The sequence below is a fragment of the Mus caroli genome, unplaced genomic scaffold (assembly GCF_978045245.1).
Source record: "Mus caroli unplaced genomic scaffold, Mus_caroli_1 scaffold_14, whole genome shotgun sequence".
Taxonomy (NCBI): Eukaryota; Metazoa; Chordata; class Mammalia; order Rodentia; family Muridae; genus Mus; species Mus caroli.
Genome location: NW_028227269.1, coordinates 28,559,444 through 28,584,487, shown reverse-complemented (window position 1 = coordinate 28,584,487; position 25,044 = coordinate 28,559,444). Strand labels below are relative to the sequence as shown.

Sequence of the window (25,044 nt, the reverse complement as noted above, 5' to 3'; positions counted from 1 at the left end):
AAGGCAGACCAAGTAGCCCCCATTTGCATCTGTGGTTGATTCTGACATAAAATTAGAAATGTACTTGTAAATTCTATATAGTAACATAAAGAGTAAAGTGTGTGTATGATCAGACTATACAAAACCAGGCAATGTTAAGCAAACCTCACTGATAACTAAGGACATACAATAAGCAGTGGGATTTTACCAGTCAATCACAAAAGCACTTTTATTGTGATTAAGTAGAGACTGGTCCCAGGACACATGTATAATTAACACCAGGATTCCTTTTGAATAGTAACTGAATAATACTTCAGCAACAATAATTGCCATAGAATAGTTGTTTTGTAAGCTACTTTGACAGACTTATCCCAAGCCAGTAACAGAAAGATAAGGCAGTTCCTGAAGATGATAGGTATCTGTCTTATTGGTGGTCATAACAGAACTGCACCTCCACACCAGAAACTGACCAAGTAAGTTGACCGTACCTGGTTTGGTCACTATGAGGTAATGGACGATCAGATTATATAATAGAAGTATTGTAATGGTGGAGTGACTGAAAAACAAAACAATGCGACAGAAGATAAGCTTCTGAAGAGAGATGATGGTGATATGGCCACCTGTACAAAATATACTGGATGTTTCAAATCACAACACAGGTGAGCTTGAGTGAAGACTGGAAAGAGCAAGGAAAAACACCAAGCAGATGGCACAATAGGAAGTCAAGGGCATTAGCTATCCTGTGACAGGGACTCTGGGACAGCACCACATGAGATAAGGCACAGACATGCACAGATTAGCTGCCTCCAGTAACTCACTTCTGCTGCTAGAGACATATAAGCAACATTGTCCAGTTTCCTAAAACAGGGGGTCCAAGCCTGTCATAGGAGCTGCCGTTGAGTGGAGTTCATTGCAGTGGGTCAGCTGAAGGCTATAGGAGACACAACCCACAAGTGAGATGCAGGAACCTGTGACCCACCTGATTGATGCTACTCCTGGAGTACCAAAGGAGACAAAGCCTATGGGCACAGAGTCCCTTTGGTCCCTTTGATCTAGTTGGTTTTCATCAACTGGCCACAACTTACAGTTAGTGAGAAAAGGGAACCTCGAATGCCCTCCACCAGAGTGGCCTGTGGGCAAACCTCTGGGACATGTTCTTGATTGATGATTGACTGATGATTGATATGGGAGGGCCCAGCCCACTGCAGGCAGGGCCACCCCTAGGAAGGAGGACTTGATTTGTACAAGAAACCAGGCTGAAAAAGCAAGGAGGAGCAAGCTAGTAAGCAGCACTCCTCCATGGCTTCTGCTTCAGTTCCTGCCTCCAGGTTCCTGCCTTCCTGCCCTGACTTTCCTGGACTGTGATGTGGAAGAGTTAAGATGAAATCAACCCTTTCCTCTTATGTTGCTTTTGGTTATGGGGTTTTATCACAGTAATAGAAACCCAAACTAAGACGTTCTAAACTAAGACATTCTGCTTATCTAGAACCCATTTACATAGGGTCAGCACTAGTTTTAGAGACAAAAAGAAAGTAGTACAAAATAGAAAATCAATATATCAACAGCAGCTGGAATCAATATAATCAGAGCTGTGCCTTGCTGCAGCTTATAGGCAACCCTGAAACACGAGACAGGTGGGTTGCACACTGCAGGTGGACAAAGCATGAGCTCTGGAGTGGCAGACAGCTTTAAAGAGGACTCCTCGTCTGTGAGAAAGAATGCATCTGTTTGGGCTTCCAATTTGGAGCTCATCTCCTGCTACATTTTATATATTTCTGTATAAATTCTATGTAAAAAAATGTAACCAAGAAAATTTCAATATTGGTAACTTGAGTACTTTACAAGGCAAATACAGACAAGCCTAGATGAAACTGGAAAAAAAAACTCTGCAGAGGGTAAGGTAAAAACAGCCTTCTGGACAAGATGTCCCATTGGTTATGATTCTAGCCCTCCATCGATGGAACAGACTTCAGCCAAGGCTAGGTGGCTGAAGCTTTGCTTACCCAAGGGCCACCAACTCCTTTCCCCTGAGAAGCAGCATCCCTTTCCTTCAGGTCTAACCCTGGACATGCTCTATCCTGCTGTAGACATGACTCTAGCAGCCTCACTGCCTCCTCCTACCAAAGGAATTGTCCACATCTGCTTCGGGCTTTGGCTGTCCAGTGAGAGACACCTGGCGACTCTCCCCAGGGTGCATGGCACTCACTCCCCCATCCATGTCTGTATCAGAAGCAACCTGAATCTGTGGTTTCAAGTCCCTGCAAACTATCTCATGCCTCTCCTCCTCTTCCTCTCAGATGACTCAGTGCAGAAAAAGCCTACAATGCAGGCCTGGCTTTTGTCCTGAACAACCTAGTCATGGGCATTCATGTCACGCAGGAATGCCAGTCTGGACTTGGGGTCCCTCAGGTTGGAAATTGCTGGATGGGGTTTTTCTTTTTTAGCTAGGCCCCACCATACTCTTGGTCTCCCATTGTCCTCCCATAAGCCTGAAGCTTGTCCCAATCTTATAGGGCCCCACCATTCTCTCCCTTACGGAGCTGCTTATGACACAACACCATGCTAAGAGCCTCCCACACTCCTTGCCTCCAGAATGTCTAACGCCCAACCAAGCCTCTGCAAGCTGATTCCAGCCATGCTGGGCAGAAAACATTCAGGGGGAAAACTGCATCTACGCTGAACATGAGGCTGTTCTAAAAATTACTTCTGAAAAAAGTATAGCTGTAACTTGCCTAGTGTTTTCCTTGGATTGTGTATTTTAAGTCACCTAAAGATTAAACTAAATGGGTACTGTGTGTGGGTTCTGTGCAGATGTTCTACCAGTTTGTTAGACTGGGGCACTTAAGGATTTTGGTATCTGAAAAGGATCCAAGACTCCATTCCTTGTGTGTATCAAAGGATAACTGCATAAATATAACTGTCTTCAAAAGGTGCTGTCTCTAACCAGTGGTTCACAGTACCTATGATGATGGTCTCTGGCATTCGCTGTCCATTCCTTCTCTGCCATATGAATAAGTGGATGTAGGGCAGGCACTCGCTGGCCCCAGCTGACCCCTGTAAACATTCATAAACAGTAGGCAGAACATCACATCACCCTACACTCCACTCAAGGCAACCAGGAGGTTCACTGTGGGAGTCCTTATCAAAGGAAATCCATCAGGTCTGGCCCTCAGAAATGGAGCCAGTTGTGTGCTGGGCTCCAATGCCTGTTGAGGAATGCTGAAGCTCTGTTCTGAATGTCAGCAAGCCTGTGAACACTTCACATCCACAGGTTGTGCTGTGAAGAGATGATGGTCAAGGCTCCACGCCATGGTATGTCTCACAGACATGTTAAGAACACACCCCCATGCGGTTTTCTTCTTCTTCACATATCTCCATCCTGACTCTTCTCTCTGATGCTGGTGGCACTGCAGGTCTAGAAATATGAGGGTCACAGGCAGAAACCAAGAAGGCAGCACTGAGAAATCTTGCTCAATGTTAGATTCTGAACACACACACACAAACACACACACACATGAAAGCACACTGTATATTATCAAACATATTTTATTGTATATTAATGCATAATAATCAACAAACATGACGTTTCATAGATTGGAATGTATAAGATGGTTATTTTAGGGCTTTCCAGAGCTTTCCACAACTACTCAGTAAACGAGTGTTCACTGTGTCCGTCAGTGCCTGTAAACCTTCCTTTACCGAAGTGTGAACACAGCCAGCACTGGGCAAACCCGGAAAATCCCCAGAGCAGCACAGAACCCAGCTGCTTGTTCATCGTTGTACCTTGCAGGATTTTCCTTAATATCAGGGCAAAATATTTAAAAGTTCCTCCAAGTATAATTTTAGTCACAGAGTGAATGTCAGAAAATACACAACATTTGTATAGGTGCTATGTGTGTAGCAGTGTGCACACATGTGTGTGTGTGAAAGCCAGAGGGCCACCTCAGGTTCTGTTGGTCAGGAGTGACTCGTGCATCACTTTATTTTGTGTGCACATACAATTAGAGGACAACTTGTAGTGGCTGCCTCCTTCCTTCCATCAGGCAGGTTTTCCCAGCAATGGGACTTAGCATGTAATGCTTGGGAACAAATGTTAAGTTCCTCTGGGGACCAAACTCAGGTGGAGAGTGCCAACTAAGCCATCTCTCTAATCCAAAACTTGCGTTTAAAAATACAAAACAAAACACAAACATTTAATTATGGAAAAAGCGAAGCGCACGTGCATCCACAACCACACGTGCAGAGACAAGGCATGAAAGCTGGTCAGGGTCATGGTTACGCAGGCTGAGGTATTAATACCAGCATATGCCAGAACATGGACATCCCAACATATGGCAGAACTCGGACGTCCCAGCCGCTCTCTGCCCCATTCTGCCCCACTGGCCTCAGACACAAAGGCCTGAAGGGAACAGATCTAGTTGGTGAGCTCCAGGCCTATCTGACCCTCAATTGTTTCAGATTTATCTAACCGACTAATTTGTTCCTATTTTCTATGAAACTAATCAATGTTATAGCAAGCACCTTTGTAACCATAAAACGATCAAATACCCTGAACCAGAAAATCTCAGAAACATACAATTAGGTATACCTTTAGACACAATGTCCATGACTTAACAGTGTGATTTGAAATTCAAAATCTCAACTTAACACTGTGTTATTTTCCTTGGCACTTTTTTGTTCAATGTGAAGTGGAACAAATCAAGAGACTGTGAACACAATGCAGGTTAAGTGCTGCAGCAGGAGCCGCAAACTCACACCAGAGGATGATCAGATTGTCACAGGACAGTGAATAGGTTCCTGTTGAGTCCTGAAGCTGGATAGACATCAGAAACTACACAGCTGGGTTTCAGAACATAACGGTAGTCTATCAAACTATCTACTTTTAACCTTTTAAATATTTTTAACTAGATTTTATTTTACCTTAGAACTTTGAAGAATGTTTAGAAAGGAAAAAAAATCCTATTAAATAAAGAAAATGCTTCATAAATTATTTCTTTCAACTAAAGCCAAGAGTGTATTTCTTACTGTCTCTAAGTCTGGGTCTCACTCATCTGTAATCTCTAAAGATTTATTGCTCCAGATTCCATAGAAACCAAGGGTGTCTGACAAAACAGAGGCACAGGTGACAATACACCCTGCTGTGTTCGCCAGCCCCCAGCCGCACAGCACAAGATGTGACCCTTGGGAAGAACTGTCTGCACTTGTCACAGGCTGGGTGGAAACAGCTAAGCCATTCACAGAGCATGCAGGTATTTATAATTCTGTATCCAGAAAAAACAAGTCCAAACGGTTCATTTGACATACTATTTTCCACGGAGTCTTGACTTTACAGCTTTCATTCTAGCTTAATATTTTTAAACAAAACATTTCCAGTGGCATAGCCCCAACTCAATTATTTAGAGGCCTAGCTTCATGGGAACTGAAACACACCGCATTCTTCCCCAGACCTGACCTACTGCTCCCTCAGCCTGGGTACTGCTGACATTATATACACAGCAATACTCCACGGTGGGGGGGCTGTCCTGTGCCCTGCAGGACTCGGCTCTGTCCTATGGACACAAGTACCATGTCCACCTGCGGTGACAAGCATCAGCAAAGTTCCTGGGCAACAAAGCCACCCTTAGCTGATAGCCACCACCGCTACAGGCTAGAAACAGAAGAGGGAGCAGGTAGTGGTCCCAGCAGGATCGGGGCTCTTTATTTCCCAGTTTCCACACTTAGAACCTCATGAACTCTAGTGACATAATGAGATCTACCAGCAACTTATGAGAAGCTGTGAATGAAGTGGCTGAACCAGGAAGCTCCCACCATGGAAAGGAGGGGTCCCCAGTCAACGTGTTTCGGGTGATGCCATCAGGTCTTTTAAGAACCAGCTTTACGGGGCTCCAAACAGAGTAAACTGTAAGAACCATTTGTGGTGTGCTAAGCTATAAGAACCTTTTCCAAACCATGAGTCGGCTGACAGTAGGCATCTGGGCCATGTGCAGTTCCCAGCTGGAAACAACCAAGTCAGAGGACCAACATGGCGCACAGCAGCAGTTCAGCATTACTCTTCCTTCCTCCTCCTCCTCCTCCGCTCCTTCCTTTCCTCTTGTAAGGTCTTCAGGTCGGTCATCACAGTCAAAGTCTTCCGTACCCACATAATCTAAAAACCATTTGGAGGCATGATTACAACTGCAAAGGCTCTGAGTGAAGAAAGCCAGGACCTAAGCGCCTGTGTCATACATACCACAATGAGCATGGCGTTGAAGAGCAGCGGCGCTGAGAACACAAGAGAAATGAACATCCCCCGGGAGTCAAAGTACTGATACTTTGCGAACAACCTGTTGTAGGAAAAGCAAAACACAACACCGTGATTGACGTTCGGTCCTGGAAGGTAACAGGAGAACAGTGGTTAACAGTCTGGGTTCACTGAAGGGTTCTCAAAACAGCACAGAAGCAGCTTTTATGTTTGTCATAAATTACAGAGTCAGAGCTGCATTCTTGCTACAGCTACTTAAGAAAGTACTGTGTCTGGAGCTTCCTGCTCCCGTTCATCTCCGTGAAGTTAACTGCCCCTCTGTGTAGGAGACTCGAAGGCCACATGAGCCCAACTTGCCCAAGGGTAGAAAGCCGGGCAGTAGAAGGCAGGACTTGTCTAGGGGTAGACATTTCTGTCTTGGTAATGCGGAAATACGGTAGACAGTTGTTTTCATTGACTCAGTAACAGTGATTGGGCACCTGCTATGTGAGCTATAGATTACAGCAAGGAAATGTAGAGACAGGTCCAGCCTTGAAGGAAGCCTACCTTCTGGAGAGAAGAAAGATCCCAGATAGTCTGACTTATTGAAACAAAGCCGAGAGCATGTGCATGTGTGTGATGAGAGGTCAGGAGGACACTGACCAGAAGACAGGACAACACACATCTGCCGTGGCAGGGGGCCCACAGGAGGGGCTACAGCAGAGGCCATGGGCACCAATACAGTTCTGTGCTTGCTCCTGAGTGACTAAGGACACAATGGAACATTGGGAGTCATCTGTTCTGACACAGGAGAATCAGTTAGGACAAGTCAGGTGTGAGGATTGGGGCTGGAGAAGCAGGGAGTAACTGTGGAGGCTCTGGCACTGTGTAGGTATAGGACAGTTTCCAAGTGAAAAGGGGAGAGGGCAGAAGGAAGGCCCACTTCCTCTCAACTAATAGCACATGCCCAATACTCTCTCAAATTCCCCCTTATTAATATTCCCAATGTTTTCTCACAGACTGTAATTATTGGTCAGCACCTTTAATAGCTCATGAGGGACCCATGAGGAGCTTTCAACTATTCTAATAAATAAAATTACTAGTTTTTGGTCAACCACAAGAAAATATTTAACTAACTTATTTCTTAAGGCCTAACCCCATATGTACAGGCTGTTCAATATTTATGTGGCCACAATTCCTGGCGTCCTCAATTTCCCTGTGAGCTTCATCTTTTCTTTAGAAAGTTCCATGACAAAGTGCCACTGGAGAGGAAGACTAAGGCAGAGTCAAGAGCATGAAAAGCTGACTTTACCTCCAGTTCACTGCGGCCACTTCGTTGATGTACTCGGCACTATAGACTAACACTACTAAGAAAACATAGAAAACTTACGTTAGAATTTTGTGACCAATTACAATCACCTAGAGAACGAGATAGTAGATCTTTACATGTTCAACAGAATACCAAAAACAAATGCAATTCCTATTTTAACTATGATATGGTAAGGACTCTAAACTTGTCAAGTTATAAAATATGCCCACTTAATAGGAATCAGAAAAAGATCAACACATCTGTGACATGTCAAGGGTCTTACCCAAACTCCCATGAAGCCGTTCTATCCTGGCAGGACCACCACCAGGATCCAGGTGCAAATCTTGGTCTCAGCATTTGTGAAGACGAAGGAAGCAAATGAAGAATGGACACCTTTCTGTTGTAAGCTCACATTTCCTGCCTCTTGGTTACCTGGTCTTTTATTCTCTGAGATTGTAATGAGCCATAAAGCATACAGAGCACACAGCAGTGGCTGAGGTTTCCCAAGAACTCTTAGGATTATCTCTCTCCAAAACTGCAAGTGCATGCACTGTCCTTAATCTTAAGAAATTGATCCATCTTTCAAGGTCCTTCCCTCGAGACTGCCGTACACACTAGCTCTGCACCAAGTTCTCAACCTGGCCCTCTCACCTGCTCACCCCTATGCCTGTCCACTCTGCCTGCAGAACTCAGGCTCCTCCATATAGATCCGTGTACAGACCTCAGTTCTTATCAAAAGAATCACTACAGCTGGCACCAGGACAATTAGAAAGCTTCTGTGGTTAACTACTGAATCTGGGTGTCCCCAAGGATGCTATGCTAAGTTTAGGAGTCTATTTTGCTTACCAGTGTAACCCCAAAATTTCTCAGGTAAAAAAATTCCAAATGAAGAATGGACGACTTTCTGTTGTAAGCTCACATTTCCTGCCTCTCGGTCACCTGGTTAACTCTGTCTAAAATCAGCTTTTCCACTCAGCAAGAAAACTCTCCCCATCCTTCCAGTGTCCACAAAAATCAAGTATTTACCCTGTAACCACTCAGTTTGGGACACTTTGCTCCTGGGGATTGTGGTGTCTGACCTATGACCCAGCTTCCTTCCCATGTCCCACCCTGTATTTTAGGGGTTCTGAATACTTATTTTCACTGGGGCTAGACCTCACACCTAGGCCAGTCAGCTGCTACTCATCTTTTCTTCCTGACATTTTACTTTGTATCCTTTTGACCCAACTGAGGGGCCCAAAATAGTGAATGTCCCCATTTGGCAGAGTACCAGAACTTTTACTGTGTGTCTGTTTCTGTGCAATAAAGACTCTATCTTTCTCCATTTCAAGTATCTAATCCCTTCACAGAATTCCTAAAGCCATTATCTTGAAAAATAATATTATATGCATAGTCCCATTTCCAGAGCAGGCAGTATGGGACTAACCCTAGCAAGAAAACATCTGCATGAGAGATAAGTTGCACTGAACTCAAAGCAGGAATTATCTGTGTATGAGTCAGCATAAGAGAATCAACATCTTAGTGTACAGATGTTTGGCATCCTTAGTGACCAACCTAGAACATGTCCAAAGATTACTTCATGATCTCCATATAGAAATGAAGACTTGGGAAACGCTGTGAAAACACAACGCAAACAAACCCAGGGGCAGTATCGCAGCAATGAGAGTGAGCAGAAGGATTCAAGGTTCTCCTACTCACCCAGACACAGGAAGTGCCCGATCTGTAGCTTATACCTCTGTGAGGAGAAGCAAGTGAGAAGGAGGCACAACAGGTGGAAGGTAAGGAGTCCTAGGAGCCACGGCTCTGTCCAGTCTGTCTCCTGTGAGGAGATAACGTTAGAAACCAGGAGGGCAGAGAAACAAAACTGCTTTCCTGTGGGGAGTGGGAGCTACTGGTCCCTTCCATTGAGTTTGGGTGTCTTCCATTGGTATTTGTATACAACCAGAACTCTCAGACAAGCGGGAGCAAGAGAGAGGAAACAGCGATGCCTCAATTGCAAACACAGTCACAGATTTTTATATAAAGATTTTAAAGTCTGAGCACACAGAATGGAAACTACTGTCCACTTGCCTCTTTGGACTGGGTGAAGTCTAGAGGGTTATTATCAACTAAACTAATGAGCTAAGTAAAGTCATGTTGACTTGGAATGTGTGAAGCTGCGGACACCAAGCTTCTCTGTGCATGGAGGTCTGGAAATGAGAGCCATTCTAACCGGCAGAGCTGACTGTCCCTGACATTTCTGCACCACGCAGCCGGCTAGTGTGCTTTGGGGTCTTAAGTACTGTCCCCAAGGCTCAAATCTTTCTGATTCTGTCTCCAACTAACACTAAGTTCCTAGTCCTGACTTCTTAGAGCTTCCCATGCCATTTTCCAAGGACACGGCTCCACAAGGCAAGACCAGGTCCTGTATCTGGAGCCCTAAAGCTCTTGGGGACAGCTTGGAGTCCAGTTACTGGGTAACGCTCATCTCTTCTGTGCCACATCGGAAAGACAGCACACTTGAGAGTCTTTCCAGACACTGGCAGGGAAGGCAATGTACGGCGCTAAGACGCCACCGGGGTGAGCACTGGTGTTGGGGACTCAGAGGACAGCCGGTGCGCACCCGGGAGCTGCCCCATCCAGCGGAGCAGAGCGCGGCTTCAGGCAGCCCGCCCGCCCCTGCGCAGTTCACGCAGGAACTAGCAAACCCCCACCAAACGCCGGCGCCACTTAGAGCCTGCGAGTTACCATGATCACCGCAGGGATGCTGACTGGGAAGGATCGGACTGAGTACGCGGACGACATCGCGCCAGGGATCCCAACAGCCGGGACGAGTCCGCAGCTTCCGACAGCCAGGAAAGGCGCTTAGACTTCTCGCGAGATCTACAGATACGAACCTGGCGCTTGGCTTTTCTCGCGAGAGTTCTGATTTTTTTTTTTTTTTAAGAGTGTCCAACTTTCGTTATTGCATTAGTGCATTCCTGTCAACGAGTTCACCTAGTTCTGTTTCTCCCAGACTGCCCAGAAAGCGGAGGGATCGTGGGTTCCACAGATGCAGCCGGCGGCTGGGGAGAGTTTGCCAGGGTCCGATGGCATCCTTGTCCCAGTAGCCCGCCAGGCAACCCGCAGGAACCTCACCTCCACCCCAGTGGGATAAGGACACCAACCCACCCACAAAACTTTTCACCTCAAATTTGTCCTGCCTAAAAGAAATGCAGGGACAAAGATGAAGCAGAGACTGGAGGAATGGCCAACCAATAACCAGCCCAACTTGAGACCCATCCTATGGGCAAGCACCAATCCCTGACACTATTAATGATACCCTGCTATGCTTGGGGGACAGGAGTCTAGCATAGCCGCCCCCTGAGAGGCTCCAGCTAGCAGCTGACTGAGACAGATGCAGAGACAGATGCACAGCCAAACACTGGACTGAGGTCGGAGACTTTTATGGAAGAGTTAGGGGAAGGATTGAAGGTCTTTAAGGGGCTGGGAACCCCACATGAGGGCCAAAAAGAGTCAACTAACCTGGACCTCTGGGAACTCTCAGAAACTGAGCTGCCAACCAAAGAACACACATGGGATGGACCAAGGACCCTGAAACATATACAGCCAAGGCGCAGCTCAGTCTCCATGTGCACGCACGCGCGCGCGCGCGCGCGCGCACACACACACACACACACACACACACACACACACACACACACAAAACTGGGGCAGAGGCTCTCCTAAAGCTGTAGCCTGACTGTGCTATCCATAGCCCAACAGGCCTCAGTGGGAGAGGATGTGACTAATCTGGCAGAGACTTGATGCACCAGGGTTGGGGAAATACCCAGTGGGGGCTCACCCTCTCAGAGGAGATAGAGAAGGTGGGAAAGGGTCTCTGTGAGGGGTGACCTGAAGGGGGTAGCATTTGGGATGTAAATAAAATAAAATAAAATAAAACGTCCCAGGATGAATATAGTGTCAGGTCTCACCATGCTGGATAGATAGCAGCTGAATCCTACAATCCACACAGCCCTTACCCAGAGAAATGGGCTGCCAATGGGTGTCTGTACCGCAGGATTCCTGTCCCACGAAACTGAGATAGACATTCCATCAACAGGACATAGTGAAGCAGCCCTATCCAGTAGACTTTGGTGCATATGGTATCTGCCCCCCAGGCCAGCAATGAACCTACAGTTGGTACTTGCAGATGTAGGATGGGCGCAGTATTCTTCCCCTTGGCCATTCACATCCTAACTCATTGATCTAGAATAGACAAAGATAGTGGTGTTTCTATGGATCTATGGGATAAATATGGCCCTAGTAACCTTGTGTGGCTGGCGATGCTATCCCAATTCTGGGGTGGTAGATTGCTCAAGGGTGACATAACACTGGACAGTTTGGAGCGTCCTTGATCATGCAGACTGAGCCATCTTACTTTTACACATGTTATTGGAGAAGGGGCAGGCCATGGAATATGGACTGGCAATGCAATGTTTATTGGTTTTAAGTCAATCCACAGGAGGCTGTTAAACACAATTAGTTCATGTGTGAAGTTCTCTTAACTGCTCGTGTAAACAGTGAGGACCCAGGATGCTAAGTCCTTCTGTCATAACATAGGCACATGCACACGTGCATGGCCTCTGTCATATGATCAGGGCTTGCTCTTTCCCTTGATGGTGTGATCACTGACGCCATAGCCACCTCCACTAGTCTGAACACTGTGACAGTCATAGTCTGTCTTCTTCACTGTGGAATGGGCTCTGATGTAGTGGTCCAATATCCTCCATCCATTTAGCATTGCCCATCCTAAGGCTTCCCCCTCTCTCCCAGAGGCACGCCCAGGCTGTCTTTGTTACCTCCCCTGTACTTTTCATATTTGGGCTACTCTGCTTCTCAGGTATGCCTCTTCACCAAAGGTATGGAAAGGGGGAAGAGGAGGAAGAGGAGGAGGAGGAGTGGGAGGAGAAGCTGGTGGTGGTGTCAAGGTCATTTGGATGTGCTCTAAAGTTGTCTTTAAGGAGCACAGGGTGTGTCCACTCTACCCAGCTGAGGACCCTCCCTATCCAGTGGTTTTAGTGTCATTTGTTTAGAATTGATGTGTGGGTTAGCTATTCCTGATGATTTTTGGACCGACATCAGTGAAGATATGAAATGAAGTGTAACTGTAGTTGCTCTGTCATGGTGATGGGGTCCACCCTTCTGGCCAATTTGCAACCAAGGAAATAAAAGCATCCATGATGGTGACATGGGACTGAATTCCTAGGCTGTGGAGTCAGCCATGGGTGCCTATTATTAAGCGATCTGCATTGCTTTCCCTGGCTTGCCCCAGCTCAAACTCCTCCACAGGCAGCACATGAGGACTCTTACCTTCATTTCGAGGTACCTGAAGTCTACAGATTTCCTCTACACCTGTACTGTGTCCCTGCCGCAGGCTTCTGTCTCACAGACAGTTCTTTATGCCACAACTAGAGATCTCTCAACACAGGCAAGATTTCTCAAGTGCTTCGTGTGAACACTTCACAGCTGTCCTTTGCCCTTGAGACCCCTTACCGCTTCCATTGTCAGGCCAGGCCCTCCTCTTCTGGCCAGGCACTGTCTTCTTTTCTTGGTGCTCCTCCCTTTGTCCCCCAGCCCTTTGGCTCTGATGTCATGGTGTCCTCCCAGTCATCCAGGCCTTTTTGGATTCTCCTGGCTGCTCACTTTCACCTCTTCAGCCTTGTCCTCTGTGTGCTGGCGTCTCTGGGCTGCTCTAACAAGGTACCGGCAACTCTGCTGGAAGAATAGAGTTGAAGAAGGATCCCTTGCTCCTGGAGATCAGTGTTCCAGGCTGATGAGCGAGTCCAGCTCCTGAAGGCCCTGGTACACTCTACCGACCTCCTCTCAATCCTGGTGCTGCAGAAACCCAACACACATTTGGTGGGCAGGGTCTTCCTTCTGAGTTTCCTCTTTCGGTTTGAGCCCAGCCTGACCTCCCACAGTTTCACCTAAACATGATCCCATCTGTAAGAACTTCAGTATGGCTATATTTTGTCCTTGTAGGTTCTGGCTACCACTTTATCATATCTTCCTTGTGGCACTGTTCAACCCACGATATGGCTTAACATTGCTAGTATTTTTACCCATATTATTCATTTATTTCTTGTTGGGCATATGTTTATCTTACTGTTTATTAAATGACCCACTTCTTTGCTATGCAAGCCCAGGACCAAAACCTATCCCTGTCTTCAGTGCACCTTTGGTTTGCAACACACAGTAAGTCTGTATGCATTTTCCAAATAATTGAATGAAATGAATTTATATATGGATTAACATGATTTTAAAGCTTTACTCCTCTGTTCTTTACATTTTACATGAGAACTATTGAGTACTTTAAAGATTTTTCCCATTTAATTAATATATTCAAGCCCTTCCTTTCCTTATGAACTTTGATAACCAATATATTCCTGGAAAATGTGTGTTTGTCTCAGAGTTTCAATTTTTCCCCCATTGTCTTCTGTTTAAATTGTTAGAGGAGTTTTAGGGCAAACCTAGCTCATCAGGGAGTACTGAGAGACTAGACTCAGCCACTGTCTTGATGTGCCAAGGAACATGATAAGTAATGATAAAAAATAGAGATAAAGGCTTAATCATTTCAGCCATATAGGGAATAGAAACAAGATACAGGAGTTCAGTTGCCCTAAGTCTGTCTTCAGGAAAGTGACATGAGGTTTAAATAAAGGGATAATTAGGGTAGACTGGCGAGAGCTATTCATAAGTAAGCAATTTTGTCAAGAACTGGCAGGGTTGATAATTATCTCAGTTTCAGCAGGTGGTTAGAAGTCCTTAATGAATCAGGATAGAAAAAAAAATTAAGGAGACACTGGAAGGGAAAGGAGCCCCCTCACCCCTTCCCTGAAATCTCCCATCCATTGAGATCACGAAAGATGGCTGTCTCTAGGCTTCTATCTGCACTGGTTAGGAGACATGCAGGTCATCATGGTCCTGTTCTGGTAACTGACAACAGTGGTGCTCTTGAGCATCCTCCAGCAGGAGAGCTGTGCTCAGGTGATTTCAGGCCAATACTATTGATGGTCTTACCCTACAAGCTCCTACCTCTGAGCCTTAAAAACGTGTGTGCCAAGTGACTTCTCCAGCACTTGTGAAAAGTCAGGTGAACTTCCTGGAAGGTAGCTGAGAGCATCTTAGGAAAGGCTCGTAAGACTAAGACCATATCTGTATCTCTTCCAGTGATCTGCTACCCAATGTGCTTGGCTCTGAGGATCAAGGAAGATACCATGAGTCTCTACTACAACCTCTAGAAATTATCCTCTGCTCTCTGGTTTAGGACTCTAGTCTTGTCATTCATTTGGGGTCTAAGAATGCTGGCCCATGACTTCATCTCAAGGCTGTCTTAGGAGTTGTGCTGAGCACATCCCTCATGGCCAGGCACCCATTGCCTCTCTGTGTCTCACTTGGATGATAGTCAGATGTGTAGAAGTGCCTCTGAACTAAGGTAAAGAAAGATAACTTATCACCAAATGAGGGCCCAGCGACAGGCCAGACACCAGTCATCTGCTAGAAACCTGACTTGGGCAGATGCTCTGTGGATTCCTAGTCCATTTTGACCTGACCTACAATCCAATTTTTTTCCCTTTAGTATCAGCTACAAAATTTTAACATTGAATTATTTGATAGCATTTCTCTTTTTATTAAATGTTTCAAAGGAGGTCAAAAAAGCATTGTTTGACTGTTCAGGCAGGAACTCCTGGAAAGACCAGGACCATCTAATCATGGTGCTCTTAGGGAACCTGACTTTGCCAGTCAGCTGATCGTCTATGTTGCCAGCAAGTCTGACTTCTTTGGTCATCTGATCACCAACTCCGCACGATCTTGGCATATACCCCTGGCCTTAGGCCTCGTTTTTGCTGCTTCCTAGCTTTTTCTTGGTTGAAACACCTAAAACAGCATTTTTCATCTGTCTGATGTTCCGTTTTGCACATTGCTACAACACAATGGAAGGGAGAATGGCCTGCATCTCATCCTCTGTATACAAGAGGAACAAATACAAGGGATGGAACATATTTCTTCTTAGAAGATGCCATGAACCCTGAGTGAGAAGCACAGAGTCTCTCATCCTTCTCCTGTGCTCCTCCTGTCTCATTTCCTGAGATTGTACAGAGCTCATCTTAGTGGTGATGACCTCACTGTTCATCTTAGTGGTGATGACCCAGTTATCATCTTAGTGGGCATGACCCAGTGCTCACCTTAGTGGTGATGACCCAGTGCTCATCTTAGTGGTCATGACCCAGTGCTCACCTTAGTGGTCACGACCTCACTGTTCATCTTAGTGGTCATGACCCAGAGTTCATCTTAGTGGTCACGACCCAGAGTTCATCTTTGGTCACGACCCAGTGCTATCTTAGTGGTCATGACCCAGTGCTCACCTTAGTGGTCATGACCCAGTAGCAGCTTTGCCCCTACTGTGCTCCTAAAACCCTTGTTTTTTGTTCTACCCCTCATCCACTCATAATTGTTTTTGTAGCTTTTTAATATTGCTTAGACTTAAACACACACACACACACACACACACACAAAACATCCAGAAGTTCAAACCGTGATTCTCTCTTTGTAATTACAATAGTGTCCTTATGATAACAATCGCTGTCACTCCTGCAAAGGGAGGAGTCATTTATTTGTCTTTTCCCCAGTAGTCAGAGGCCTGGGAGGACATTCTGGTCTTGCAGGCAGGGCTTTCAAATACCTTAACTGGACACTAGGGGGAAGCACCTTCCTTCCAACAGGCCAACAGGCAGCCTGTCATACATTTCCATGTTTGAAAAAAGTAAACTTTCATATGGTCAGTTTCTGAAGTGAGAGCTTTAGTTTGCACCATTAAATATGTTTATTGAGAATGATGGAATAGATAAACACAGCATTATTTTACTCCTCTGGCATAGATTAAGTTTTAGAAGACTAGTCATTTAAAAATTGCCTGTGAAAAAAATTGGTAATCACAGTACAAAATTTAGAGAAAAATACTTACTGAATCTGATAGCACGCTGTCATTTTATACTTATGATATTTTATTATTCTCCTTTTCCAATGCTCGTGGAGACATTCACATAAACACTGGGCAGGACACATCCTGCTGTCTTAGTTTAATTTATTTATCCCTGTCTCCTTAAGTATGAACCTTTCATGTGGCTCAGCAATCTGTGCCATTTATTTCCACACCTTCAACATCTCTAGGCAGCACGGGGATGGCTGAACAAACATACCACATGTGATAGCTCATTTAGAAACCGCCCCAAGAGAGAGGCTATGGCTTCCATTTCTAACACCTCTGTAAACTGCCTTATATTGACAGACAGGCTCCTCCTTAAGAGGAAGGAAGGGGGCAGAAGGAACCCATTGCCAGTGCATTTTCTTGGGACAATGCAGTCAATACAACACAAGGAGTACCTATTTCTGCCTCATTCCTTACCACCAAGCGATATGCCAGAAGAATATGCATATTTGGGGAGCTAAGACCAGCAGGTACATCAGGTGCATTGCTCATAACCCTCGGCATCTGAATACTTTTATCTCTCCTTTTGTTTTTGTTTTTTGCTTTGATTCCAAAGAGAAAAAGAAAAGAAAAACACACCTGGCTCTATGGCTGGAGGTACAGATGCACAAACACTCTCTTGGGTATTTGGTATATTTGAAGTCAGGGAAGTGAGAGGAAAGCCAGCACAGGGTAGGTGAGCAGCTCTGTCAATGTTTGTATCTAAACTCCAGACCTCTGGTGGCTCCAGGTGCTACCCTTGTCAGCCCCAGCCTCCTGTTCCTGGTTGGTGAGTGCCGTGCTCTTCTCTGCAGGCAATGCCGGGTAGGCAAGGGCTTGGGTACAGGTGAACCATGGCAGTTTTCCTTAGCTTATTTTCCGTGTGCTTAGTTTTTAGTTACTACTGCTTGAGACAGAACAGTACTTCTGGAGTCTATCCCAGTAAAACTAAGAGCTAAGGCCATTCATGTACCTACTGAAGTCAGACAGAGAAGCCAGGGTAGACTGGATGCAAAAGTAGAGGCCCTGGCATGGAGGCCAGTTGGAGCTAGACTTTAGATTTTGCCGAATTCAGCCTTCACTGAGAGACAAGGATCAGATCAGGGCAGATCGGGTTCAACCCAGCATGTGGTTGACTGGTTCCAGAGTATGTAGGAGAGAAAGTAGAAGATGGTACTGTAAGTAAAACTGTCTTCTCATTTGAATCATTCTTGTCCTTAGGAACAGAACTCCATAGAACCAACCCTGTCCTTAGGATCTCAACATGAGTGCTCAGGTAGGCTGGCAGTTGCTTGTCAATTTACCTCACAGAAAGAGGTCATGCAAGCCTTCTGGTGGCCAAAGTTTTCAAGAGGATCCTTCAGAGGGAGGTTGAGGACATTGCTGGGAAGAGTACTGCGAAGTCCTGTCTTTGTTGCCAATTTTAGGGGGGCAGAGGTCACCGCTAACTGTGTGGGGCTTTGGCAGCTGCAGGGGAAGAAATCCTACTTATTTCCAGGTACCAGATTTCCCTGCTTAGGTTTCAGGAGCCATGAGGCCTACATGCCTCATTTTGGCAGAAACAGGAAATTGGCCAAGGCAGGAGTTCTTTGGTCACTTGGGTTGTGTGTTTGCCCTGACTGAGGCAACTTATTAGGAAGAAAGTTTAATATAGGCCCGTGTTGCGAAGATTTTAGTTCATGATTGGCTAGCTCAGTTGCCTTAGGTCTTTGTTGAGGCAGGACATCCTGTGGGAACACATGGTAGAAGATGCTGCTCACATTATGGTCACAGAGAGCAAAGAGATAGAGAGAAGGCTGAGTCAGCAGCACTATTCCTTTCAATGGTATGCTCCTGATAAGCTAACTCCCTTCTACCAGAGCCTGCTTCCTAACAGTCACACTACGCTCAGTAGTCCATGAGGCTGAATAGCAAACCTTCAGTATTCTGCTGATGCACTTCAGTGGTCATTTCATATCCCAAACATCACCGAAAACCCCATGGTTTAAAACCATGTGTGCATGTATGGTTGCCTATTCATGTTGGTTATAGGTTTCCATCAACCTGATCTCCATCTCTAGCCAAACATCTACTGGTTTCTTTGTACCTGTTGTGAAACCAGCTTGGGCTGCTATCATATATTACCACAGATATGCAGCCTTCCTAGTTCTGGAGGTTGGAAGCTCGTGATTCATCTGCTGGTAAATTCATAGACACTGTCTTCTGTCTGTGAGGCCACTTTGATCCAGGGTAGAGTTAGGGCAAGAGTTGTTTTATGGCCTTTCTCCTTCTGGAAATGTCCACACATCTCCATAAGCCCATAAATGGAATTTTACTTGCATAAATAAGTTATTTATCAGTCATTGCCTTATGGCTGGGGCTAGAAAGGTGTTGGACTCTACACCTCAAATGGAGCTAACTTTTGGGTTGTAGTATGAACCCACCCAAAGCAAGGCATAGCCTGATGACCACAGTTCCACATAATACGGAATCACTAAGAGTATGCCATAGAGTTCTCCCTCCATCTGCTTATAATATTTTGGAAGAAACCCATAGTAAGTTCACAGCAGTATCATTTTTTACTTCTTATTTATATGTAAATCAACATGTCAAGTTCTAATGGCCCGGGCATGTGGCTTTTCCTTAGGTCAAATGTGGCTCTCCAACTGGCTACAAATCACTAATAGAGGGATCTGAAGCATATTCTCAGATACTACCACAGCAGCCTGCAGTTTTTCCTGCAAGAAGGTATATAGGGACAGTACATTAAACCCAATGTAGGGTGGGGTCTTTCTCTCCTTACCACTTGTTACTGCAAAGGCCCCTGTTCCCTCTGACCTTTAGGGCTTTGAATACCTCACGACAACTGCTCGTTATTTTCTCGAGCAGTTAAGGGGTAGATGGGGATGGCTTGACAGTTTCCTGGACTTTCTTAGAGATCAGTTTCTCATCCCACTGAATTTTTTAAGAAATGCTATATAACTGAAATATAATTTCAGAGACTTTGTTAAGTTGCAACAAAATTTCCTCCTCACTTCAAGCAATCAGGGCTCATTCTTACTAGATTAATGGTCCTAGGACGTCTTTTTTGCGTCCCATTCCCTACAACGTAACTGCAATTTTCATGGGGCACAAAAAGAGACAAAGCCCACGAATGGATGATGCAGGTATCTAAGCTACTAAATTGTGAATAAAATCAGCAGATGATTGTCCCTGAGTTTTTAACATGCAGGTTTTTGTTTGGAATTCACTGAATGGTGGGGCAGTTTTTTTTTTGACAAAAAAAAAGTGGTATTCAGAGACTGTGCCTATAGAAACATAATTGGCAGAACTGAGCTTATGGGTAGTGCATTTTTCATCGGTGCATATATCAGCTCTTGATGTCATTAGGCTTATAGACACAGAGATGTTACAGTCAGTCTCTGGCCTGCTTGAGAGTTGTCGCTGATGTTCTGGGTACCTTTCTGCACTATGGTGGCTGCTTTCACGCTGAGGTGCCTCGTGTTCAGTGGATGAAACTGCAGAAGTTTACTTTCTCACAGTCCTGGAATTTGGAACTTCTCAGCTACTATGGTGCAGGGCTGCTTTCATCTGAGATTTTGCTCCTTGGTTTGCAGATGCTGGACAAGTCCTTAAAGAAAATGCCAGCAGCAGTGGTGGGAAGACATAGTCAAATGCTTTTCACAGCAGCAGGGGCATTTGTTTTAGAAACCTACACTCAGGCAGGGCAGGGTCCTGTGCCAGAGAACAGGCCCAGCAAGAGTGAGGTAGACTCAGTAAGCTTAAGCTCTTAGGAAAACGGCGATACACAGTCTCAAGAAATGAATGTTGGCTTCTTAATGGAGACACACACCTCCTCGTCTTTACTATAGCTACGTTTATGATTTTGTAACTCCCCAAGTTACATTGCTCAAATGGTGTAATTTAGAGCAAGATTTACAGATTGAGCAGGGCTTACAATTTAAGAGAAATTTAAAAGTTAAATATAAATTTTAAAACTTGGTTTACTCATTTCTCCCATCTAAAAGCACTTCCTTTTGTAAATAAAATTGTGAGACAGATTCACGGGGTGAGATTTAGGCTTATGCATGAGAGAGGCGGGCTGATGGGTGATCCTAAAGGCAACGCTTACCGGATATGAGCAAGCATGGCTCCTTTGATGGTTTTAGCATCCTTCTTTGAGGTGTCTTTAGGAAAACACACAACTTTGTTGGCAATTGTGTCGTTGTTTGCTATGAAGTATCTTTGACTTTGAGTCAAAAGAGTCAGTCAAAGTCAGTGGGACAGTCAGGGCATCCTTCCTTTTTCTTTCCTTTTGTCTTCTCCACCTTTCTATCTTCATGATGATGTGTTGGTAGGTCATAACCGTTGTCACCCTATATGTCCTTTTTCAGGAGTGTAAGTGAGGATGTTTGTTGGTCTAATGTGTTCAATATGGTTTCAGCCCCCCCTTTGATACAGTTTTAATATACCCATGTGCTCACGTGTTTCCAGTGGAATTTGATACTTTCATTAGATTATATACTTGAAAAGATAAGTTATCAGTCTGTGCCTCATGACTGGTGCTGGACAAGTGGTAGCATCCGTGTGCACAACGAGATGCATTATCCTGCTTCTGCACTCAATATGAAGCTACGTGCTGCTTGTAGAATAAAGTTATTCAGGGCAAGACACAGGCCGAAAGCCACTGCTTCATAGTCACTTAGAACAAGGACTAGCCTGCCCTACAGTTCCTTGCTATAACTCTGTGTAAGCTATATTGATAGGCTTTCTGGGAGAGTGAGCGGGAGATATGACAAAAAGACATTTAATGTCTTGCATTGATCTAAAGATTCACGGTCTTCACTTAATAGCAGCAACTATTTCTATATTTTTCAACAATAAGGTATTTATCTTAACTCTTCCAGGATATCTTCTATTTATCTCTTTTTGATGTGTAAGGCCTGTACTTCATAGTCTAGCTCTTTATTTAATTTAATTAATTTATTTGTTTTGGCATCAGGTAGATGCTATGAAGACAAAATAGCAAAACATTGTTTCTTTTGTTTGATGAGTAAATTATTTTATGAACTACATTACAGTGGTTCATCTGCTTCTCTGATTATAACAAAATATTGCATATTGTACTTGGAAGAGATTTAAAGGACTAGAACATTATTTTAGAAGGTATAGTTAATTCTCACTTGATTCACATGACTGTGTGTTTCATACTTGCTTTGTAATCTGCATATCCTATGTTAATTAATCAACCAGTTATTTACAGAGATCTTCTATCCTGGGCTGGATCCATGGGTTACCTAGCAGTAAACCTTTTACTGAAGATGTGAGTGTGTTTACTTTGCTGTCTTCATTTGCTTTCTAACACACCTAGTTCAGGTTTCTTTTCCATGCTTTGAAGAAGCCATAGGAGGAAGATGTAAATTCTACCTTAAATGGTTCCCAGAATGTTAGAGAATATAGGTGACTAATTAACTCCTCAGAAAGGAAATGGACATTCGTCCTATGGGAGGGAGACAGACTTGGGTCAGACTCTTATCTTTTCTCTTCTTATATGACACGAATGGAATTTGTACATCTATACATGCCGTACAGGTTCCTGGAGCTACAGGCAAGCCCAGATTGAAGAGGCAGCAAGCCAGCCATGAAGTTATTTGGGCTTCATGTGGTGAGACAGACTTATGGTATCTGTCATCACATAATTTTGGATTTTATTTTTGTGGCTGCTAAGATTAACTTATGAGCAATATTCCCTTGTTCAAGTTTGGATAACTGTTACCAATATTAATAGCATGTCACATTTATTTATTGAGTTCTAGACTAAGCCCTAATAAACATTATCTTTCAAGAAGGATAACAGACCGTTCTGCAGTGAAGTCCCATACCACTCTCTTCCAGCCACAAGAGGAACATCCTGCAGAAGTCTCATTTGGCACCTTCAATCAAATACAGATTTCACCTGAAGAATGCAATGTGCCTTTGGCAGGCTGCTAACTCTGCAAAATGCAGAATGGAAGCCTGGGAAGGAACTCTGTACATCAGTGCTTTCCCCCACTAGGTATGTTCTTTCCTTCCCTACCAAAAGCCGTGTCTCTCCAATTTAGGAAATTCTTTTGAAATGAAGTCTCTTTTGTCATCAATTCCTTCCTACTGACTTTTTATTCACACATATATCCATCACTTGACACTCAGAAGACTGGATAGTTATTCTCTGGCAGTGGTCTGTAAGAAAGGGGCTGGTGAAAACCTTCCGAAGGTAAAGGTGCTTGCCACAGAAACATGAGAACTAGAGTTTGATCCTTGGGATTGACATGAAGGTAGAAGGAGAGATCTATCTGAAAAGAGTGTCCTTTGATCTCACACTCATGCCTTAGTATATGCACCTTCCCCCACAACAACAATAATAAGTGCAACATATTTTAAAGGAACTAATACATTGGAGACGTCTTGTCAAGAAGAATGGAAGGTAGAGTAAGAAAGATAGGAGAGGAAAGAAGGAAGAATAATGGACCAGGCAATTTGGAGGATACTGTGGAAATCATCGGGTATAGGTAACTAGCAAGAACTAGCTGAGGATTATTCTAATTTGGTTTCTCTTGTTGTGGTAAACACTGTAAACAAAAGCTTGCTGAGACTTGCTTTATCTTGCCCTTTAAAGTTCATCACTGGTGAAAGCCAGGGTAGGATCTCTAGGCAAGAACTGGAAGCAAAACCCTGAAGGAATGCTGCCCCTTGGCTTGCTTCCCATGACTTGCTCAATTTGATTTCTCATTTCTTATAGCGCCCAGACGGCACAACTCCAAGTGTGCTGGGTCCTCTCATGTAAATCCTCAATAAAACAAACTGCCCCATGGACATGCGTACAGACCAAGCTGATGGACATGCTTACAGACCAAGCTGATGGACATGCGTACAGGCCAAGCTGATGGAGGTGATTCTTCAGTCGAGGTTCTCTCTTTCAATGTGACTCCACTTTGTCTTAAAAGTGACCCAAAAATTGACAAAAATTAACTAGCACAAGGATGAAAATGTGGCTTTTGTATATGTCCTGCCTGAGCTGCATACATGAAACCCATCTGTAAGCATGGAGGAAACTTGAAGAATGCCGAGGCTATATATTTGCTCTATGCCTTCATGTTAATATGAAGACAGTCAAACTGATCAGATGTGAACAAATTCCAGGTCAAAGGTGGGACGAAATGGAGCACCTAATCTACCATGCCAAATAAAGGAGGTGATAAAAATCAGTCCTTCCTATTCGTACCCACTTCTCTCCAAAATGTGAAAGTTTGAAACGTGAGTCCAATGAATTGATACTAGTTACAGAGCAGATCACAAAAATGGCACACAAATACCCTGGGCATTTTTAAATCACTAAAGATGGAAATGATCATTGGTTAGTGACATTCAGAGGAAAGGGGAACTCTGTGCTTTAATGTAGGTTGCTGATTATAGATAGAAGCAGGATTTGCTCATATGCTGCTCAGTGACCTCCAAGCAAAGTGTGAATTTAAAGATAGTTTAAAAATACCCCAAGTCCAGGACACTATGTTTTTTTTTTCCATTTTTTCTTATTTTTCTTGTTCTTTGAATTTGTGAAACAGGCTCTTGTTTTGTGACCCAGAATAGATTTTAACTCATAATATATCTCTACTGACTTGGAACCTGACAACTGCCCTGGATCTACATGATAAATTATGTGATCTCTCTGATGCTATGGGTACATGATCAGGTCATGATGCCTAAGAACTCTACATAGAAAGAGTTCCCCAGCAGCTGAGCAGGCTGTGACACACATGCCCCATGTCACCCACTTGTTTTGCCCTTACATGAGCCTTCTGAATTCTTGTATTTCTGTGATTTGACTGACAAACATTGGGCTGCCATTTTGAGGACATCATTTATCGTCTTCTGGGACTCCTACATTTCTCTGGTTGGACCCTTCCCTGGGTTTACTCTTAACTTTGGTAGATTAATTCTTCTAGGAAGTTCTTGAGAAAGATACATGGATGGCAAATTTCAGGATGGTGTGCATCTGGAAATGATTTTATGTGGTTCTTCTTATTGGTTTATATTTTAAGTGTCACCAGGACATTTAAACATGCCATAATAGCCCCCACATCCCCAATCCCTGCATTGCTAGAAGGGGTTCCCTCTTTTTTCATATAACAAAGACAGTAAGATACAAGCAGTTGCAACTTTATTGGATCATAGAACTGTCAGTACAATACAGTGAGACTTGAGTAGAGGTAATAAATCTGTAGTTGATTGAATGATAGTGCCTACCACTCAGGACTACCTTTTAATATCTGTGATTTTTGCCCCTGCAGTCTTTGAACAAGGACCTATTTTCTTCTGGAGAAGCAAAAGACACTAGACTGGTGACTATCAGAAGGAACTGTCCTGTTGAATCATACACCCCATCTGTTTATGTCACCATGTTATAACACTAAGAACTCTAAAAGCAATTTGTAAACTAGGATAGCTCACCCCTGAGATTCTGGAGATTAGGTCTCCACCTCTCATTCTCCATAGATGTAGTAAGCTAATGGTTGCTAATCTTTTAGTAAC

General features: G+C 44.3%; 1 protein-coding gene across 1 annotated transcript; it reads right to left on the bottom strand.

The window, feature by feature from the left end:
* Positions 1-5,269: 5,269 nt before the first annotated feature.
* Positions 5,270-10,357, bottom strand: Tmem18 (transmembrane protein 18). Its single transcript, XM_021179117.2, has 5 exons — positions 10,236-10,357; positions 9,207-9,327; positions 7,512-7,566; positions 6,209-6,302; positions 5,270-6,124 (listed from the first exon to the last, which is right to left on the bottom strand). The coding sequence occupies exons 1-5, from the start codon at positions 10,290-10,292 to the stop codon at positions 6,026-6,028; spliced, it is 426 nt and encodes a 141-aa protein (XP_021034776.1). The 5' UTR covers positions 10,293-10,357; the 3' UTR covers positions 5,270-6,025.
* Between the last annotated feature and the right edge of the window lie 14,687 nt (positions 10,358-25,044).

Excerpts from the sequence above, each read along its gene's own strand:
- Tmem18 (XM_021179117.2), bottom strand. The coding sequence starts at position 10,292 with ATGTCGTCCGCGTACTCAGTCCGATCCTTCCCAGTCAGCATCCCTGCG. Across the intron at positions 9,328-10,235 it reads GCATCCCTGCGGTGATCATG|GAGACAGACTGGACAGAGCC; the intron begins GTAACTCGCAGG and ends ATCTCCTCACAG. Across the intron at positions 6,303-7,511 it reads GTGGCCGCAGTGAACTGGAG|GTTGTTCGCAAAGTATCAGT; the intron begins GTAAAGTCAGCT and ends TTCCTACAACAG.